At 38.1% G+C, this 20865-nt stretch overlaps 1 protein-coding gene across 5 annotated transcripts in view; it reads left to right on the plus strand.

Annotated features, from left to right (window-relative positions):
* The window catches only part of FMNL2 (formin like 2), a 297033-nt gene that overhangs the window by 182026 nt on the left and 94142 nt on the right, over positions 1 to 20865 (plus strand). For all 5 annotated transcript variants that reach the window (XM_090279847.1, XM_090279811.1, XM_090279837.1 and 2 more), the window contains exons 3-4: positions 13252 to 13332; positions 16511 to 16587. In XM_090279847.1, the coding sequence (XP_090135973.1) occupies positions 13252 to 13332; positions 16511 to 16587 (158 nt within the window). The remainder of the gene's footprint in view (positions 1 to 13251; positions 13333 to 16510; positions 16588 to 20865) is intronic.

Here is a 20865-nt window from a genome sequence, read left to right on the forward strand (position 1 = left end):
ACCTTAGTATCTTTGAAAAAACCAATTATGTCGGCCTATTTTTGTACTCTCTTCTGTTCCTCTGATCTTTATTTTTTCTTTTTGCCAGTACAGCACTACTTTGATTACTGTCTTGAAATCAGGTAGTGTGAATACGCTTCTTCTGCAAAATTATTTTTGCTATTCAAACTTTTTTTTTTTTTTTGCATTTTAATATAAATTATAGAATCAGCTTGTCAGTGTCTAAGAAAAAGCCTCCAGGGTTTTGACTGAAGTTGCATTGACTCTTTAGATCAGTTTCAGGAGAACTGACATCTTAACAATGTTGACTCTTCTTTAGGTCTTTAATATCTTGCAGAAGTTTTTTGAAGTTTCCCATTGTACAGGTCTTGCACATATTTTGTTAAATTTATCCCTAAGTATTTCATGATTTTTAGTGCTATGCTAAATGATATATTTTTAAAATAAAAGATTTCAATGATTTGTTCCTAGAAAAATATTGTTTTTGAAAAACTCCTACCACTTCATTTATCCCCTCATGGAGAAGGCTAGTTTATGCCGTATCACTGCATTTTCAAAACCAAGTTCTACCGTTAAACACTATCTTTAAGGGTTTCTGTACTGTATGTAAACAGCAGTCATAAATGTTGAAGGTTGGTATTCTGAGCTTGGTTCTTAAGTTTAAGTGAATGCCTGAAGTAAATGTAAGCATGTAGTAAGGGCATGGTTTAAGATCTGATAACTTCCCCCTATTTTCCAACCTTATATTCTCTTCAGAAGAATGCTTTCTATGCGTATATTAGACACTTACTGACTTTAGTGGAAGGCATCTCCCTTCTCTGCCTCTTCCCATATTATCATCTACTTTGAAGCATCGTTGACATAAATTATGCCCTTCACAAATATTTCAGTTCATTCAGCTCAGCAAATACCTATGGAAATTCTGAAAATGTTACCCATGTATTTGTACGCTGTTTGATTTGGGGCAAATGAAGTTTCAGAGAACCTAGTTAGTATAATCGTGGCCAGGAAAGTAATCCTTAAAATAAGAGCTTGCCATTCTTTCAAATTCTGCAGTGACTGAAAAATATCTTTCTTTTATCTAAATCTTGAAATATCTAATGGTTTCTACAAGAGATCTAAGGCTTATTCTGTCTTTTTTTTTTTTTTTTGCCTTGATCGTGATCAGAACTTGGTTCTTTCTCTTTTCCTCCTTCAGGTTTTATTTGTATGATACACAGCTCAGGAGACTTGAAAGATCTTCTGTATGTTATTCTTGTTTGGAAGGCATCCTTAAGTAATGTTTCTGGAATTGTAATAAATAGGGGAGAAGGGGTTTCATATTTTCATTTTTCACATGAAGAAACAATGAAGTGTGTTTATACCCTTTACAGGAAGAGTATTCCCCAGGGATTTTGCAAAATTTTCCTGAAAGCATAGTCTGTAACTGTGGTTTTACAATGTAAGTCTGTGTCTTTAAACATAACTGAAAATATTTTTTAAGTATTTGCTTACCAAGGATATGCATATTCTGTTTGTATTGTAGATTGAGTAAAGAGAGGGATTCAGGTATCCAAAGTAGGATGTACAATCAGAAGATTTAGTGTACAGAAGACCTATTTGGGGAATTTAAGAAAATGCAGATTCTTGAGTACTTGGTGACTTGGTCAGGATAATTTTTGTGTCCTTAAATGCTTTAGACACAGGTCTTTGGTAGTGTGTATTTTAAGAAATGTCAATCTAAAAGAAAGGAAAGCTTTGGCACTTGAAGGGAGAAAACAAAGGGTTTGATGATTATCTTAAGGGTTTTCCAGTATAAATCCCATCTTCCATCACTCTATCCAGTTCTTAGAGCCTCAATAACAATAGCAGCTATAATTACTGTTATAATTACTGTTATATAATTACTGATCACTGTTACATGTCAAGCAGAATCATGGTTCATTCTTTTCTTAGGACAATTTAAGATAAAATTTATTAATATGGCCTCCATCATTACAAAATCAACACATTCAATTAAGACACTCTTTAAATTGGGAAAATGATGAACTATGAATAGGATTAAAGAATTCCAGTTAATATTACTTATTAGAGAATGAATTATAGGATGTTAAGATTAGGAAAGACCTGTTGAACTAGAAGAAACTTTTGCTAGTCTAAATAAAAGAAATTATTTGGAAAAATCTCATCAAAAGTTATTTTTAGTTTGAGAGCTGTAATGGAACACTTGGAAAGTTATCCTCTCCTCTCGGACTAGGACAATGATTTCATATTCGGAACTGAAGAATGCTTCAAGGCTCTCCAAGAAACTATGGCTGTGGAATGACTCTGACATGCTGGTTTTTCAGGTCTAGTCTAGTGCAGAAATGGCCAACTTTTTTTTTTTTTTTTTTCTGATACAAAAGGAAAGAGGTTTATTTAGGTGCCACATAGCCTGGGAAAATGTTGGACTCCCACCTGAAAGACATTCTTTTGCTCAAGCCTGCAGTTCTTTTTTTTTTTTTTTTTTTAAATAATTTATTTGTTTGTTTGTTTATTTATTTTTAGAGAGAGGGGAAAGGAGAAAGAGAGGGAGAGAAACATCACTCGTGTCCCCAACTGGGGACCTGACGTGCAACCTAGTAATGTACCCTGACTGGGAATTGAACCAGCGACAGAGGGAGAAATGGCCAACTTTTAAAGTTGGGAATGAAGGAGAGTTATAGAGTATTACCCATAAGTTCTTTCACTGTTCAAAACTCCTTATTGACTCCCAACTATCTGTCCTACGCATTAGCCTATTACTTGACGTCTGCCATTGTCCTTTCGAAGTTATTTAGATTTGTGGTGCCATTACCTTTCATAAAGCTTATTACTGGGACCCAGCTAAAGCCCTTGAAGTTCCTAGTACATGCCCCATGCTAGTCTACTTTTGTTCCCATGTTCCTGCATCTGGAAAACTCCTCTGTCTCCTGCCTCTCACACCATCCCAGGATACCTATATGAGGCCTGTCCTTCAAAACTCAATTCAAAAGCTACTTTCTCCAGGGAAGTTCCTTTGATCATCTCAGTTGGAAAGAGCCTTACCTTTCTTTGAACTTCCAGAGGATCACATATGGTTCTTATCATATTCTACTTTGTATTACAGCAATGTCTGTTGTGTCTCAGAGATGAGATTTAATGTTTTGGAATTGAATTTGTTTCATTTTGTGCTTTTTATAGAGCATCTTGCATAATGTGTTCTGGATGAATGATACAATAAAATGACACAGACTTTTTTTTTTTTTTTTTACCTTGGTATTTTTCATGATGGAGCCTGGACACAGACTTACTTAATGTGATAGCAAGATTTAAGATGTTTAGCCCTGGCCAGTGTGGCTCAGTGGTTGGAACATCATCCAGTAACAGAAGGGCTGTGAGATACTTTTTCCTTTTTTTTAATACTGTGTATTTTTTTTAAGTATATTTTATTTATGATGTTGTTACAACTTACCCAATTTTTCCCCTTTGCCCCCTTCCACCCAGTAGTTCCCTTTCCTCCATTAATTCCCTTCCCCCCTATTAGTTCATGTCTGTGGGTAGTGATTGTAAATTCTTTGGCTTCTCCCTTTCCTATACTATTCTTAACATCCCCCTGTCTATTTCTTTTTCTACCAATTGTGCTTCTTAATCCCTGCACTGTTTCCCCCATTCTGCCCCTTCCCATTCCCAGCTGATACCTTCCAAATGATCTCTGTATCTATGGTTCTGTTCCTGTTCTGGTTGTTTGCTTAGTTTGTTTTTGTTTTTTAGATGCAGTTATTGATAGTTGTGAGTTTCTTGTCATTTTAATGTTCATAGTTTTGACCTTATTTTTCTCAAACAAGTCCCATTAAAATTTCACATAATAATGGCTTGGTGATGATGAATTCCTTTACCTTTGCCTTGTCTGGGAAACACTTTATCTGCCCTTCCATTCTAAATGATAGCTTTGCTGGATAGAGTAATCTAGATTGTAGGTCCTTTCTTTTCATCACTTTGAATACTTCTTACCAGCCACTTCTTGTCTGTAAAGTTTCTTTTGAGAAATGAGTTGATAGTCTTATGGGAACTCCTTTGTAGGTAACTCCCTGTTTTTCTCTTGCTGCTTTTAAGATTCTCTCCTTATTTTTAACCTTTAGCATTGTAATTATGATGTGTCTTGGTGTTGTCCTCTTTGGGTCCTACTTGTTTGGGACTTTCTATGCTTCTTGGATTTGTATATCTATTTCCTTTGCCAAATTAGGGAAGTTTTATTTCATTATTTTTTAAAATAAGTTTTCAATGTCTTGCCCTTCCTCTTCTCCTTCTGGCATCCCTATGATTCAGATGTTGGTACATTTGAAGTTGTCCCAGAGGTCCCTAAGCCTCTCTACCCCCCCCCTTTTTTTTGCAGTCTTGTCTCTTCTTTCTGTTCTGGTTGAATGTTTATTTCTTCCTTTTGTTCCAAATCATTGATTGGAATCCCAGCTTCCTTCCCTTCAATGTTGGTTCCCTGTATATTTTTCGTCATTTAACTTTGTGTAAACTTCATCTCCTCCTTTATTTTTTTGCCATACTCAATGAGTTCTCTGAGCATCCTGATCACCAGTGTTTTGAACTCTGCATCTGATAGGTTGGTTATCTCTATTTCGTTTCATTCTTTTTCTGGAATTTTGTTCTGTTCCTTCATTTGGGCCATATTTCTTTGTCTCCTCAATTTGGCAGCCTCCTTGTGGTTGTTCCAGTGTATTAGGTAGAACTGCTTTTACTGCCTGTCTTAATAGTGTGGACTTTGTAGCATAGGCACCTGTAAATTGTGTGGGTCAGAGCCTTAGGTAATTGCCAGGTTGGGGCCACTGCTTCACCACTTTGTAACTTTGTTTGTGGTGGGGGTCTTGGAGAAGGGACGGTGCCACTGCCTGACTTCTGGTGATTTGCCCTGCACTAGCCCCATTTCCAGTCACTTTACCCACTTCATGTATGCATTTGACGCCCTTCCAGTTACTGTTTCGGGGTTTGCATTCGTTCTAACACCATGCAGGCCCTTTAAGCGGCAAAAATCCAGCAGTTTCTTCTGTCCCCAACCCCCACTGGTTTTTACAGCCATAGGTAATAGGGGTTTGTATCTCAGTGCTGGATCCCTGAGCTGTGCAATGTGGCCTGGGGCTGGGATTGCTTGCTTTCAAGGTATTTCTTCTTATTTTTATCCACCACACGTGAATGTGGGACCATCAGTTCTACTGCCACAGCCGCTATTGCTGCTGGGCTTGTCCTAGCCACACTGCCTCTCTGCCCCTTCTTTGTGACTATGCCCTTTCTACTTGTCTGGATGAATGTGGCTTCTTTAAATCTTTGGTTGTTGGACTTCCATATAGCTCAATTTTCTGACGGTTCTGTTTGTTAGTTGTTTTTGAAATCTAGGTGTGATTCTTTCTATGGTTGCACAAGGAGGCAAAGCGTAGACACCTATGCCTCCATCTTGACCAGAAGTCCTGGGCTGTGGGGTTTGATTCCAAGTTTATTTCTGATCCAAGCATGGTTGGGTGCGATCCCTGGTCCCAGTGAAGATCCCTGGTCTGGGTCATAGGAAGGCAACCCATAGATGCTTCTCACGCATTGATGTTTCTCTCTCTCCCTTACTCTCTCTAAAAGCAAATGAAAATGTCCTCAGGTGAGGATTAAAAAAGAGATTTTAAGATGTTCAGAGGCAGGGACTTGTTTAGCAAAATATTTTATTCAGTATAACCACAGGGATCCTTCTAAAGAGGGTCGCAGGTGGCACTAGCTGCCTCTGGTAGTTGCTAGATAAAATTAGAATCTTGTTTGAACTTTCTTTTCTTGCTATCTATTATTGTAAGTAGGTAGAATCTTAATTTACCCCCCCCCCCCGCCCCATTTTCTCTAAATTGTCCTCTCCTTTCATACACATACTTTCTGTAGGTGGGACAGTCTGGTAACCTCTCTGAAGTTTCATAACTTTTTGAGAGGGGACATAGAATATGCATTCCCTTGGGGCTTTGGTACTCTGAATTTCTTGGGGAGAATCTAGATCTGTTTGTATAAATTGTTGGTCCTATGAGGGCTGAGATGTTATGGCTTTCCTTAGGCCTTTCTGCTTAGGAACCCTTATTCTGGCTTGGCACCCCCCCCCCCCCACTGTTCTTAGCCTCTGCCCTACTGTAGGAATCATTTCTGTCTATATACAGTGTTAATGCCCCTTTGTGTACTCATATCAGCATTGTCCATTTTAGATGGTAAACTCCTTGAGGACATAGATTATTTCTGTCAACATAGCTCTGAAGAGCATTTAGTACCAAGTTATATCCTACAAATCAGTGCTCACTGACGGCAATAATACTGGTTGTGATTATGTACAGCTCATTTAGAGACTACGATTTGCTTACTTAGACTTAAAAGGAAGCCCATCTACTTTCAACTTCTAGGAGGAAAAATCACTCAGGTGTTAAGCTTATGTGCACAAAAGCAAAATTCTATAAATTTTCACTATCTAAAGTGAATTATTATAGGCTCAAAATAATAAAACATTAATAATAACATAATGATGGTGAATGGTGACATCTGATTTATCCCTATGGGTGTTGAAGCAGTTTATGTAGCTCTGCTAGTATGCTTCTGAAATAGAGCCAGTAACCCTGTGCCCCCCAAACTGGGAGAGAAGTTCATCAATAAGTGTGTCCCCACAAGCTATCCATTTTCCAGAAACTTCCTTTTTTCAGACGTCTCACTATCATTTCTTTCCTTAGACCTAAGAATATTAAGGTAGAAGATAAATTTGAGAGAAATTACGTTTGATTTTGGAGCTGCTTATCTAAATATGATTTATAGAGCAGAAATCTTATAACATGCTTGGTATAAGTCCAGTTAACATCAAATTAACCTCAATTAAGTAATTTCTCATGTAATTAGTACACATGGATAGAGAGGGTGCAAAGGATTAGAAATGTTTTGCCAGATGAGCAGAGTGTCCAATTCCAATCCTTTATGCAGAAAGGCTTTCAGTGACAAACTTGATTAGATTTAGGTGCAGAAAGTGGGGCAGGGAGGGAGGGAGGCCTCAAAGACACAGTTCAGCTGGCTGGAAAGAACCTAAGGCTGCCTGTCTGTGTCTAATAGGAAAGGCCATGTTGTAGCATTGCCAATGATTAATTTTGTTTATTGTGACTTTACCTAATTAACTTAGTACACTCCTGTCAAAGCCCTTTCAGAATGGCCTGGGTTTTTTTTCTTTTTGGTGGGGGGTTGGTGGGCTCAAATAAACTCCTATAAAAATCTTCTTTAAGAAAAAAAAAAAGAATGGACGGGTTTTACATTTTGGGTTGTAGTGGACTTGAACCTTAGTCATTAAGTGGAGTCCAATAGATGTTTTGTCTTTTTCTTATCTGCACGCTAGGCCTGTGTTTAGGCTGCTTAGCCTACCTGATGGCCAGTGGGGGAGGGAAAGCCAGCACAGCCTTAAGAGACTGTGTTAATGAGAAATGTATAATAATGAAGGGCACTAGGCAGTTTCAGAGCCATTGGAAATACATCACAGACTTATCAGCAGATGTTCTTTAGCTCTGACGTTAGTTTGGCTGACTTTAGAGGGCCCACTGGCTGTGTGTGCTCTTTAGTGTTTACAATCTCTTTGCGTGCTTTTCAACTTTAAAAACGTATCCTTAATTTATGAGAGAAGTGACTTGTATATGACATTTAAAAGAAGTTTAAATCTTTGAACATTATTAAAGACTGTGTGCCAGATATTCTTCTACATACTGGGACTCAAAGAAGAAAAGAACATGTTTACACTCTTTTAAAAACTTTTATCAAAAGCAAGATGAGTACGCTTGTTAGAGTGTGGTGAAAAGAACAAGGGTCAGAGACTCAGAAAACCTGAGTTCGAATCACTTATCTGTGCTGTGCGTGTGTGCATGTGCACACCTGTGTGTGTATGGTTTAAGGCAAGTCATTTAATTTCTGAGCCTCAGTTCCTCTATCAAAGTGGAGTTAATTTTGACTTGACAACTAGGGAGGTTTGAGTGAGCTAAGAGGTCTAAAAAACATGGCAAGATATATTATTAAAAGATAAGTTAACCTTTGAGAAACAAAAGTCCTGTCCCAGATGAAAAGGTGATTGTGTTCCTGGGATTGCAGAACTGAATTGCGATGCGCAGTAGTGAGAAGACATTTCCTGATTATTACCAGAGAAATTGAATTCCCTACATTATTAAAATAAGGCTTGTTCTTGCCTTCTCTTTCCTTCCATGTCCCTCCCAGTGCGCTCTGCAGTCTAGTGGGCCTGGGCGTTAAGAAATGGCTCTGGGCCCTTTATTTTGTTAATGCTTATGGGAAATGATTAAAAACCCCAGTGCGATTTTTATTTCTTATTCAGAAACATTTCATGAAGAAGGTTTGATCACACAAAGAGATAAATGGCAAGAGGTCAGGGTGGTGGTGATGTTCTATTGATTAGACATTTTGGAAAGAAATTTGTATTTTATATATTTTTAAATTTATTGGGGTGACATTGGTTAATAAGATTATTTGGGTTTCAAGTGTACAATTCTGTAATACACCTTCTGTATATCACACTGTGTGCCCACCACCCCAAGTCATATCTTCTTCCGTCATCATATAGTTGAGTCCCTTTACCCTTTACTACCCGACCCTCCTCCCTCTTGTAAGCCCAATACGGTTGTCTGTGTCTGTCAGTTTTTGTTTGTTTTTTTTTCTTGTTTGTTCATGTGTTGCTTTCAGTTTTATACCCCACACCTGAGTGAAATCATGTGGTTCTTAACTTTTTCTGCCTGACATTTTGCTTTGCATGATGTTTTCAAGATCCATCCATGTTGTTGCAAATGGCAATATTTCAACTTTTCTAGTGGCTGAGTAGTATTCCACTGTATATATGTATCACATTTTCCTTATCCAATCATCTAGCAAGAGACACTTTGGTTGTTTCCATGTCTTGGTCACCATGAATAATGCTGCAGTGAACAAAGGAGTGCATGTACTTTTGTGAGTGAGATATACAGATGGTCAACAGGTACATGAAAAGATGCTCTACTTTACTAGCTATTAGGGAAATGCAAATCAAAACTACCTCACATCTGTTAGAATGGCTATAATCGACAAAGACAATAACAAGTGTTGGAGAGGTTGTGGAGAGAAAGGAATCCTCATTCATTGCTGGTGGGAATGTAAACTAGTACAGCTGCTATGGAAAAACTATGGCAGCTCCTCAAAAAATTAAGAATAGAGTTACCATGTGACCCAGTAACCTTTCTCCTAGGTACCTACATGAAAAATTAGAAATTTGTATTCTAAAAGCTCTTTCAGATGCTTATAAGTCCATATTGACAAATCACTGTAATTAAAGAATACTTTTGTCCCTAAGATTAATATTTCTGTATAATGTAACTCAGGTTGAGGACTTAACTTAATTAAGCTACCCATATCAGTGATGCTGAACAACTATGTAATAACTAGTTATTGAAAATAGCATGTGGGAGAAGAAGCAGATCTTGAAGTGAGGATGATGGAAAGCTGCCAGCCAGGGCAGTTCAAGGTTTCAATTCAAAGTCTAAAATTCTAGTATGTAGAGAAAAATTAATTTAAATAAATATGTTTATAATCCAAAATCCTTCAGAATAAAAATGTGTTTTGGTAAGGTGCTGACATTCCAATGTATTCTCCCAAATACTTCTTTTGTCCAAATGGCCATATTGAAGAGACAGACAGAAAAGGTTTGGTGAGACAGATGCTGTATTTATAACTCAAACAGGAGCTCCTTTTGAGATTAGAGAAACAACCTTCAGTGTTAGAAAAATGATTAGGGCTTTGTATTCTTCTGCTACTATTTTATTTGAATCCCTGGATATAAGCTGAGTTTTTGAGAAGTGGCTATAATGTAGACCTACTCTGTTTTAAAGCATCAGACTTCTTCATTTTCTGTTTCTTGGAAATAACATTAATAAGTTACTCAAACAAGTGAAAAATATGCCTAAAAAATTGCAGCAAATGCTAGTAAGCATATTTGAAGAAGTATGATTGTATTAAATGTAGACCTTGTCCATAATTTCAGGGAGGTACTTATAAGGGAATATTTGTAGGACCAGTAAATGTGTATACAGGGGTTGGCAAAAATAGGTTTACAGTTGTGAGTATGCAAAATCAAGTTTATTCTTATATTATTATTTATGAATAATTGTATCACTTATTTGTATTACAACTGTGAGTCTATTTTTGCCCACCCCTGTATTTGAGGAAGCCTTTCTGGGCCACTCCAATTTTAAGTAGGAAATGGAGAAAGCTTCATTTATTGGCTATCAGAAATGGGATTCACTAAGTGAATGCTAATGTTTTAAGAGTCTCTCAAGCAGATTTTGTTATTTTAAAGGAGTAAATATGGCTCTTCTGGTGTGGAGACATTGCCTAAAAGAACAAGCATTAGAAATCTCTCAGCAACTGTCCACAGATTTAAATTTTAGGTCCTCAAGCAAATACTACGTTAGTCAGAGTTGAAATTCCTTGAGGTTCATGTGTTAGGGAACTTACAGTTAGAAGTAATTGGTTGCTGTAGCAGGTGGGAGCACAGTTTTGCATTGTCACTGGTCATAGAATTTAAACAAATTTGGATAATTGGATAGTATTATTAAAAAGCATAAGTTTTATTATATCCTAATGTATCTCTAAGAACAGCTGTTGTTATATACAAGGTTGGAAATAGTAACTGCTTTCTACTGAGCTTGCCAGTTCACTTTTCAGATCAGAGCTCTGTAACTACTTTAGCCTTCAGCTGGGCTATTTATTGCTGAAACCCCATGGCACTTGGGTTTTCATAATAGTAAGATGATCTTTATTATTTTTTAGATTTTTAATTAATTTTTTTTAGAGAGAGGGGGAGGGAAGGAGAGAGGAAGAGAAACATTGATGTGAGAGAAAAACATCAATCCACTGCTTTCCGCCTGTTCCCCAAGTGGGGATGGAACCTGCAACTCAGGCATGGAATGGAATCCCTGACCTTTCTTTCGCCTTGTGGAAAGACACCTGACCCACTGAGCCACACCAGTCAGGGCAAGATAATCTTTAGCATTTCTAAATCTGTAAGGAGCAAGACATGAGTGGACCAGGAAGTATGTTGTAGCTCCCTGTGTTGGAGAAATATAATTCACGTGAGATAAACAAATGCTTAAACATGCTGGCCAATGGCAGTGTTGTGAAATTCTAAAACATTCCATGGTGGTATAGCAATAATCAGATTTAAAAGAATTACTAGAAAAAACATCATTTGGGTTGTAGGTACAGGAGAACCCGATAAGAATTGTCCTGAGTTCACGATGAAAAGATTGTGAAACCTAGGAACAGCGTAACAAATAGGATAAAGCCAGCACCCATGTAACTAGTACTTAGGTCGAGAAATAGAGCATTGTTGGCCTCTCAAGGAATACTTCGTATGCCCCTTCCCCCACCTCAGTCCTCCAACTATCATTTTTATACCAGTCATTTCTCTGTCTCTTTTCCCTTTCTCTCTCTCTCTGTCTTGCTCATACACATACACACAGACACACATGCACAAGGACATAAATAAAAGCACATATGTAAGTGTTCCTCACCATTAAAGTTTAATTTTGTGTTCTTTTTGTCTCAGTGTCAGGTTTAAAAGATCCATCTGTGTAGAAACATGCAGTACATTCAGTATAGTTTATTCATTTCATTGTAATATACCACTGTATGAACATAATACAAGTGTTTATCCATTTTATAGTTTGTGGGCATTTCTGTTCTACACAGGTTTTTACTACTGCTTATTATGCTGCTTTGGACTTTATAAAGTTTGATATGTATGGGCATGAGTTTCTCGAAGTGTAATCCCTCCATCCACAGCATCAGCACAAGACGTGTTAGAATATAGATTCTTGGGCCCTACACTGGATCTTCATTCAAAGGTCATTCATACATACGAGGTCTGTTTAGAGGTATCCAACCATGGAAAATGAAAGATAGAGACCTTTATTGAAGAAGATACAAGATACAAGAAATCTTGTACAAAAGACAAGGATGCCTCAGTCCCCTTCAAAGTAGACACCATGGGACCTCACACGGTTCCCCCAATCACCATCAGCTGCCCCATTGTAGTTTCCTGAATCTCATGGATGATCTGAAATCCTCTTCCCTTTCAAAGGTGATTTTAGTTTTGGGAAAAGCCAGAAGCCTCAGGGCACCAAATCTGGGCTGTAGGGGTCTGAGTCACCTGGGTGATTTGATGTTTTGCCAAAAACTCTGCATGAGATGTGATGCGTGAGCGGGTGCATTGTCGTGATGAAGCTGCAAATCACCAGTTGCCCATAGCTGCGGCCTTCTGAGTTATCCAAAAAGTTTACACAGAGGAATGTTCAAGCTTAATGTAAAATTTGATGCAGATTCATTGCTCTACTTGCTCAGTTATTTTGAATGTGATGGCCACACAGTAGCCATGCTTACTCAGTGGCATCTACTGTCCCCACTGACAAGTACAGTGAAGTCATCATTGTTCACGCATGCGCATTCCAGTCCACTCTCCTTGGCTGCCAGGTTACATCAATGCTGCATAAAATATTCTTGTTATATTAACAATGGCTGGACTTCTTCCAGAAAGACCCTGTATCTGTAATATGCTTATTTTAATGATTATGCTTTTGCTTAAACTATTTTTGGGCCTTCTAGTTTGGAACTGCCTTAGGAGCCCATTAGTAATCACACTTATTTGTATACATACACACAAAATACACATGCATACCCACACTCACTCCAGTCTCTTAGCAATAGACTCATTACTCATTTTGAAACAAATAAGTTTTATCAAGTTTGAGTCAAGTTTTTGTTTTTTGCAAAAAAATTAATATTCAAAAGAGAAATATTTGCTAACACTGAAGATGTTTAAAAATGTACAATAGGCTGAGACCTGCTTACCAGTTGGGCAGAATATTATTCCTACAATGGGAGCTGCAGGGCCCTACAGGGAAAGCAGTATAGACTCTCTAGAATAGGGAAGACATGGGTTCAAGTGCATCTGTACCACTGACAGCTGTGTTATCTTAGGGCAGTGCTGAATTTCTCTGAGCTTCAGTTTCCTCCTACTGCAGAGCGGATGATAACATTATTAGCACATAATGATTATTTGGAGGACCATATTCATCCTGTGGGTGCCTTTGAGGCTTGGATCAGCAGCATTCATCTGTTTGAAGTTTGAACATGGCTGATTGTCATGCCTTCATACATGTCATGCTTTTTACTTTATTTTTGTGCTTCCTGCAGGAACGATTCCAGGTGAAGAATCCTCCCCATACATACATTCAAAAGCTCAAAGGCTATCTGGATCCAGCTGTAACCAGGAAGGTAAGAGGGATTTATTTCCACTTTTTGTTACCACTTCCCCATTAGCGAGCAGCATCCTCTGCATTGGAGACCTTCCTTCCTCTGCATTATAGTCTCCTCCTGAGCCTCCAGGAAAACAACCTTTGGGGATGAACACCATGAGAAGACAAAAAAAAAAAAAAAAAAAAAAAAAAAAAAAACCATCCTTCTCATGCAAGAGGATGTGCTTATTAAAAAGTACTTCCCTGAGATGGGAGTCACATACCTCTGATGGTTATTGAGTCACTGCCATTTCCAATTACATGGGGCAGTGAGTCCAGTGCAGAGGTGTGTGGGCCCCCAGAAAAGCAGGCCTAGCAAAGGGAAGACTTGTCTTTCATGTCTTGGTGCATTTTCAGAGACCTTAAAAAATCACTGGTGCTTTGTCATCCCAGCTGTGCTCTCACATCCTATGTTGATGCTTTTAGCAGCTTCCCTGCCCCAGCCCTGCCCCCTGGCCCCAGGAAGGTAAGAAGAGAATAGCTGGTTCCATTCTCAACTGACTTTCTCCTTTTACTGACAAGCCCTGCTTTGTGTAGCCACACAATTGGCTCACACTGCTCCCTGTGGTAAAGCATGCAGCCTGGCACGGCCCTGTGGCCCCGGCAGTCCTGGGATGTCTCAGGGCAGAGCCGTCCCTGCTCAAGATGGGTAAAGGGGCTCTTTACCAGATAGCACTTGTTTTTCGGTTGACCCACCACAACTCCTGCTTTTAGGCTGCAGAGAAAGTATCTTGAGCTGAATTCCCTCTGTTGTGTCCGCACATGACTGGAGAGAAGAAAGGCACACTTCCCAGTGAGCCATCATTTCCAGGGCTCTTGTATTAAAAACAAACAAACAAACAAACTCCTTTTTTTTTTATTTTCTGCTTTCCCTCAACTCCCAATCCCACCCCACCCCGCACTCCTAAAAAAAGAAAAAAAGTCAAGCAAAGGAGAACAGATATTATTTCCTTTGGGAAGTTTCCTGGCCCTTTCTCCTATGGCTAACATGCAAGCAAAGCGGAAATAAAATCTAGGCATGATGATGAAAATGGACTTGTAAACCTTTGCTGTTGGCGAGATGCCATATGTGAATTCCGTGACACAACCTTGTCTTCTCAGAATGTACCTGTCAAAATATCATAATATCCACCCCCTCACAAATATGGCACATACATGGTTTTCTCTCTTTCTTCCTTTTCTTTTTTTTTTTTTTAGGAGTTTCTGTCAGGCCCCATAAATGAGACAGCTGCTTACTTCTTGTTTCTTTCTTTCTTGTTGTCTCCTTCCCCGAGGATGTAGCGGCCTCGATTTCATCCGATTAGAGAGGGTTAAGTGAAGGCACACCTTTATACAAAGAACACAACCAAAATATCACAGGTGGTTTTTCTGGCCTATTTCTTTGCACAAGGGCAGCAAGATTCTCCTTTAGAAATATTCTGAGGCATCTCCAAACATTCAGGCCTTCAGACTGGAGGGCTCAGGTCCCAGCACTGGGCACAGTCACTGTGAGCTGAGCGTGACAGAAGCACTTCTGTCTGTCACTGAGAGCTCCCTCACACAGGGCATGTTCCATCCCTAAACAGTTACCACCATGATCTTCAGCTTCTGAAAAGAAAGGAGAAACTATGTGAACTCCTAGAGAGCTTCTTAGACTCCAGCCCCAAACCCCACAGGGAGGAAGATACTTGGAGGGGAAAGGTGGGGTTCTCCTGGCCCTGTCCCAGCCCTCCCATGGAACAATTATTCCTGAGCTGAGGCAAAGAACGTAAAACAAAAAAACAACCAATGAGCTGCTTGGAAAGCATTTTTACTCCCTTGCAAATAATAAAGAAGACCAAGGCAAGAGACTTCTGTTTGACTGACCTTCAGTCTCTGCCCCAGACCCTGTGTGTTTACCTGAATGGCCTTGTTTGGTCTGAGTCTCATCTTTTACCATCAGCCGTTTGGTGCAGATGAAAATAAAATGGTGTTGGATCAGCCATCTCTGTACGATTTCTGTCAGGTGCTGGCAGAAGGAAATGATCTGTTCCACTCAACGTAATTGTCATGCTTAAAGCCTGGGAATAAAGGAGATTTTGTTTGGAATAAGTCATGGCATGCAGTTAAAATGGGTTTAAGATTCTCAGCTGTAATATGGGAGGGGGAAAGGAAAAAATTTCAAATCAGGGCTTTCAATTTTTGCCAGACAGTCTAGGCTGAGTAGTCGTCCCGTAACTGCATCTGGAGTCCTTTGGATACTTTGTTAATCTTTTATAATATAAATAAATATAATATATCTTGAATATAAGATAGTTAATTTGCTGTCTTCTAGGAAATATTTCTTAACTATATTCTGCTTAGATTTTCTTCTAAATAGTTTTAAACCCTCTAGGACAGGGACGGAAGAGCCTAAGTTAGCTATCTCTGTGACCCAAACTCTCCAAACCAGCTTCCTCATTTAATACCAGGCAGACCTGCTTGCAAGGTTGGCTTGTTTGTCAACTGGGAACCTGAATTTCAGGAGAGTTCCCACCATCCCCTGATAAGGACTCATGGTGCTCAAATGGTTAATGCCAACAATGTGGTTTATGTTGAATACCTGTTTCCCTTCTGGGAGTCTGGACTTCTGGTATGTGCTAGGAAGACAGTACCTAGTGACCGGGCCCCCAGTAAAAACCCTGGGCACTGAGTCTCTAATGAGCTTCCCTGGTAGAACTCATTTCACGAATACTGTCCCTGTGACACTTCTAGGAGGAGACTCTTGGAAGCTTATATCCAGTTTCCTTAGACTTAACCCCAAGTATCGTTTCCCTTTGCCAACTGTGCCTTGTATCTTTTTGCTGTAATAAATTCAAGCCATAAGGACAACTATATGCTGAGTCCTAGTGAATCATTGAAACTGGGCTGGTATTAGGGACCCCAACACATAGGTATATTGGTCAATATTGTTGTAGGGTAGGGTAAAATAATCTACTTACTCAAAGACACTTAATTCATGAAGTAATTTTTCCCAGTCCTTTTGCATAAGCTGATTTTCATGATGAGAAAAATTTATGTGCTTTGCAAAAAGAAATGTAAGAGAAGCCTACTTCAGAAGCAGAGATATTTTCATATTGTGTTAAACTTAGTACAACTAAGCTACAGTTCTAGCAGTTGCTGAAATATGTTTTGTGAGAATATGTCTTCTTGAATTACAGAAATTCAGACGACGTGTTCAAGAATCCACACAAGTGCTAAGAGAACTGGAAATTTCTTTAAGAACCAACCACATTGGGTAAGTGTGTCCATTTAACATTTTAACTTCAAGACTTTTGGACACTTCACAAAGTGACTGTCATAGCCAAAGAGTTATACTTCCTTACTGTTCATTATAGGTTAGGAGACTGAGGTTTAGAGGGATGGAACCTGTGTCAGTATTTTAATTGTTCACTGTGCAAGAATTAGTAGGAGCAGGACAGACAGTCCTTGATTTTTGGATATTTATAACCATTCTAAGATTCTTTGCTTGGATGCAGTAGTAAGTGCTTGGTCTTTTGTGTGTATAATAATTCTTTAGCAAATTAGGAACCCCAACAAGTAACATAGACAGAGATCCTGGAAGATCTCTGAGCTTTCATGGGAACTGAGTTCTCTGAGCTGGTTATTTGAAATTGCTCCTTTCTCCTTTCCTCAATTCCCTGGCCTTTCTGGCCAGGAGGGGGCAAAAGCTGGAGTGATGTCACCTGATATACCTCATCACACTTAAGTACTTTGTTTTGAGTCTCTTCTTCCTACATCTTAAAACTTCAGGACTATGAAATGTAAATCCACTCTAGAAAATAAAGTTTGAGGGATCCCTGCGCTAAGCATTTCTAAGAGTTTTTCATGCAACAGCATGGTTGCTTTGCCTCAAGCTAGTACAAATTTATGACATTCTTATGTATTCCTGGGATGGCACCATTGTACAGTCCCTTAAAATAAGATAGTTTATCTCCAAGGCAGGATAATATCAGGTATCCTATTTTGTAGCCCAAGTGCTTCCTAAAGTTCCTGTTTAATACCTTATTTAACACTTTGGGTTTTGATTCTTTGAATTTTACAATGAGAAGACTATAGATTTTAGATCTTTTAGAATTGTCCCCTTTGACATTCTTTGCAGGTCCATTGGAAATGAGGTTTTACATATATATTATTGTATAGTTTTGCAGAGAATTCTGTAAAATAAATATATTACATAAACAACAGTTCTAATTTAGACTGTATTTGCTATAAGCCATTCAAATGGTTAATTTTCAGTTATTTCCGAATAAGCTTTTTTAAATTGCAGGGATGCAAGTTTGAAATCAACCCAGGTAGAGCCTGGGTGAGAATGTTCATTTCCTAAAGGATAACTGCACATTTGTCAACTTGAGAATGAAGTATTCAAAAAACGAACTGATTCTAACCTAAAGTTGAAAATCACCTTTATGCCAGACAATGGGCTCTAGAACAGTGGATCATAGAATCATGAATTAGAACTGGAAGAGAAATTAAGGATTACCTAGTCCTTCATTTTATAGATTAAAAGAATTAAGGGCCAGAAAAGGTGAGTGAGTCCCACAAAGTCTGTAGCTTAGAGCCAGGTGCTTCAGTTCAAAATGCTGTGTTCTTTTTCTTATGTTGCCTAATCTGGCAGCTCTTCCCCTGAAAGGAAACAGGGTAATCAGGACTCTGGGATCAAAGCAATGAGGCTTGTCTGTTGGGGGTGAAAGTGGTGGTAATTTAATACAGTTGAGCATCCAAGTTTAGGAAATTTCCATACTTTCCAATATTTGTGGGTCAGGAGGTAGATTCCATTTGGTAAGGTCCAACTCTATACTGTTGGCACGACCTCTTGACTGAAAGAGTTGGAATGAGCTGCAGCCAGGATTTCTACAAATTGTCAAAAACCATTTCTTCAAGCATTGCTGGAATAATGTGAAATTGACCATCAAATACCAAAGCAAGATGATCATTTCCAACACTAAGTTGGCTGAATAGTAGAGCGCTGGTTGGGTTGAAGCCAATGCAAATCTGCAAGCAATTGCAGTGGTTTGTTGTTTAGGATACTATAGGCATGTTGAAAGATTCTTACATTTCTTTCATCTTCTCCAGCTGAAGCTTTCTGTTTACCACCTATGTGGGGCACTCTGAAAATTTTGGCTTTAGCAGCAGAAAAACACAGGGAGGTGCATTTTCTATTTTTTGCAACCAATTACTGGCATAACCTTATACGGATTGAAACCACACACCAGGATTTTGACCTGTCTTACCTGTCCTGAAAACCTAAACCTGAACTGGACTCTTCATTATGGAAACTAACTGGCTTGAACTCATTTGGCTGGGAAATTTTCTGAAAGGTTACTCAATAATGTGAATATAATCAATTAATACAATGAGGAATTCGTGGAATGCAAGGTGCTAAATAAGGGGTCCATAGGTTTTATTGCACTCTTTAAGGCACCATATTAGAAAGGTAACTGGGTGCCATTTGCTTTATGGAAAATGAGATCTTGGTTCAGATTTTTGCTATGCCCCTTATTTGTTATTTGACCTTAGATAAGTTACATAAACTCTCTGTACTCACCATAGGATCTAAGTTAACTTCTTATCCATAAAATGAGGATAATAATAGTTCATAGCAATGTTGTAAGAATTAAGTGAAATAACTTATAAAAATTTAATACAGTGTTTAAACATAGTAATTACTCACCATATGATAGCTTTTGCTTGTTGTTATGCTTATTGAAAATAATATTATATCTAATAATAATTCAACAATATTATGTAACATATTTCTGAGGAATCTCATATAGACAGTGTTGCCTTCTCTGTCTAAAATGACCCTGACCCCTGGGAGATTGTTGTTTACCAGAAATTAAAAGGAAGAATGATGTTTAAAATCTATTTGTCCTAAAAAAAAAAATTATTCTTGGCACATACTTGCATTTCTAGGTTAAAGTTTAGGACTTTGCTGAGATAACATTCCAAGCTATAGCTTTGTCAAGCAAAGGGCTTGTCCTGAGTTTTGATATTAACCTAAAACTCTGTAAATGGAGCAGTCTTCTGAGAAAGAAAATTAATTCTCTTTGAGCCAAACTGAAATAATAATTGGACTAGAAATAATCTCATTCACTTACTTTCAAGAATTATAATAATACAGAAGAATTGGATTATGATTTATCCAAGCTCTTGAAATGACTTGAAATACCCCTGAAAGGAGCCAAGTAATGTTTGGATGTTTGACCAGGCAATGTGAGTAGGCAGTGTCACGATGTTTTGTATGTCAATGGTGATAAGATTCAAGTGGCAGCGATGGTGGTAAGCTGGACAGATTTATGGGCTTTATTCCATGGAATTGACGTGTAGGCAATCTCTCCTTGCAGGTAATTTATTTCCGTAAAACTCCCCATTATGATAGAAAATTCATTTTCATCCTGAGTAGAAAGTCATAGAAATTCTGAAAGATGCTCGTTTTGCTTTATCTCTTTGGGAGGGCTGAGAGAACGGGGCTGTAGGAGGGGTGTGCGAGTTGGCAGGTTTGTGGAGATGGGGAGGTGCCAAGGAACTGCTCAGGGATGTCTTCCCTCCTGGGCCTCCAGCTTGTTTGTGAAACAGTGAGGAAGAGCGCAGAATAACTAAGGCTGGTTTTAACAGGTATAAAACATGTATGGGGTGTGTGTGCATCAAGCTAGCCTATGATGAATTCATTCTTAGATGGTGCTTTTTGGAAATTCTCAAGATCATAGTCATTTTGTCATGTATTAAGCATTGTATTAGGGATGTTAACTGTATTATTTACTTCTTACAAAATCTTTTTATTGTTTTTACCTCTGAATCTCCGTTTTACAGATGAGAAAGCTGAGTCAGTATTTTACTACTTAGTACAGTATCTAGCAACTTGGAAGCACTGAGATTTGAACCTAAATGTGTCCAAATCCTGTTATAAAACCAGCAGCCCTCACATTTTCTAATTTTAGAACTCCTTTACTCTCTTCAATTATTTTGAACTCCAATAAACTTTTATTTTTGTGGGTTTTATCTATTAATGTTTACCATATTGAAATTTTAAATGGATACATTTAAAGTATCCTTCTGTAATAAAATTTACTAGTTATTAAATATTTAATAATTATAAATATATAAATGCAAAATAATAAACAATATAGCACAAATAACCTATTACATAAAATAACCATTTTCCAAAGCAAAAAAATATTAATGACAGTAGTGGCATTAATTTACATGTTTACAAATCTCTTTGATGTCTTGTTAATGGAAGACAGCTGGATTTTCATATTTTTGCATTCAATTTGTTGTGCTATGTTGTTTTGTTTGATATATATGAAGAAAACCTGCCCTTCCACAGATAGCTAGAAAAAGTAGTTATTTTTTTACATGTAATTTTATTAAAAACTTTCTTTCAATTATCATTTACATTTTATATTATTTTGTATTAGTTCCAAGCGTATGGCATAATAATTAGATCATCATATACTTGACAGAGTGTTCCCCCTGATATTTCCAGTACCCATCTGGCACCACACATATATAT

The sequence above is a fragment of the Furipterus horrens genome, unplaced genomic scaffold, assembly GCF_987537825.1.
Source record: "Furipterus horrens unplaced genomic scaffold, mFurHor1.1.pri manual_scaffold_1, whole genome shotgun sequence".
In the NCBI taxonomy this organism is placed as follows: Eukaryota; Metazoa; Chordata; class Mammalia; order Chiroptera; family Furipteridae; genus Furipterus; species Furipterus horrens.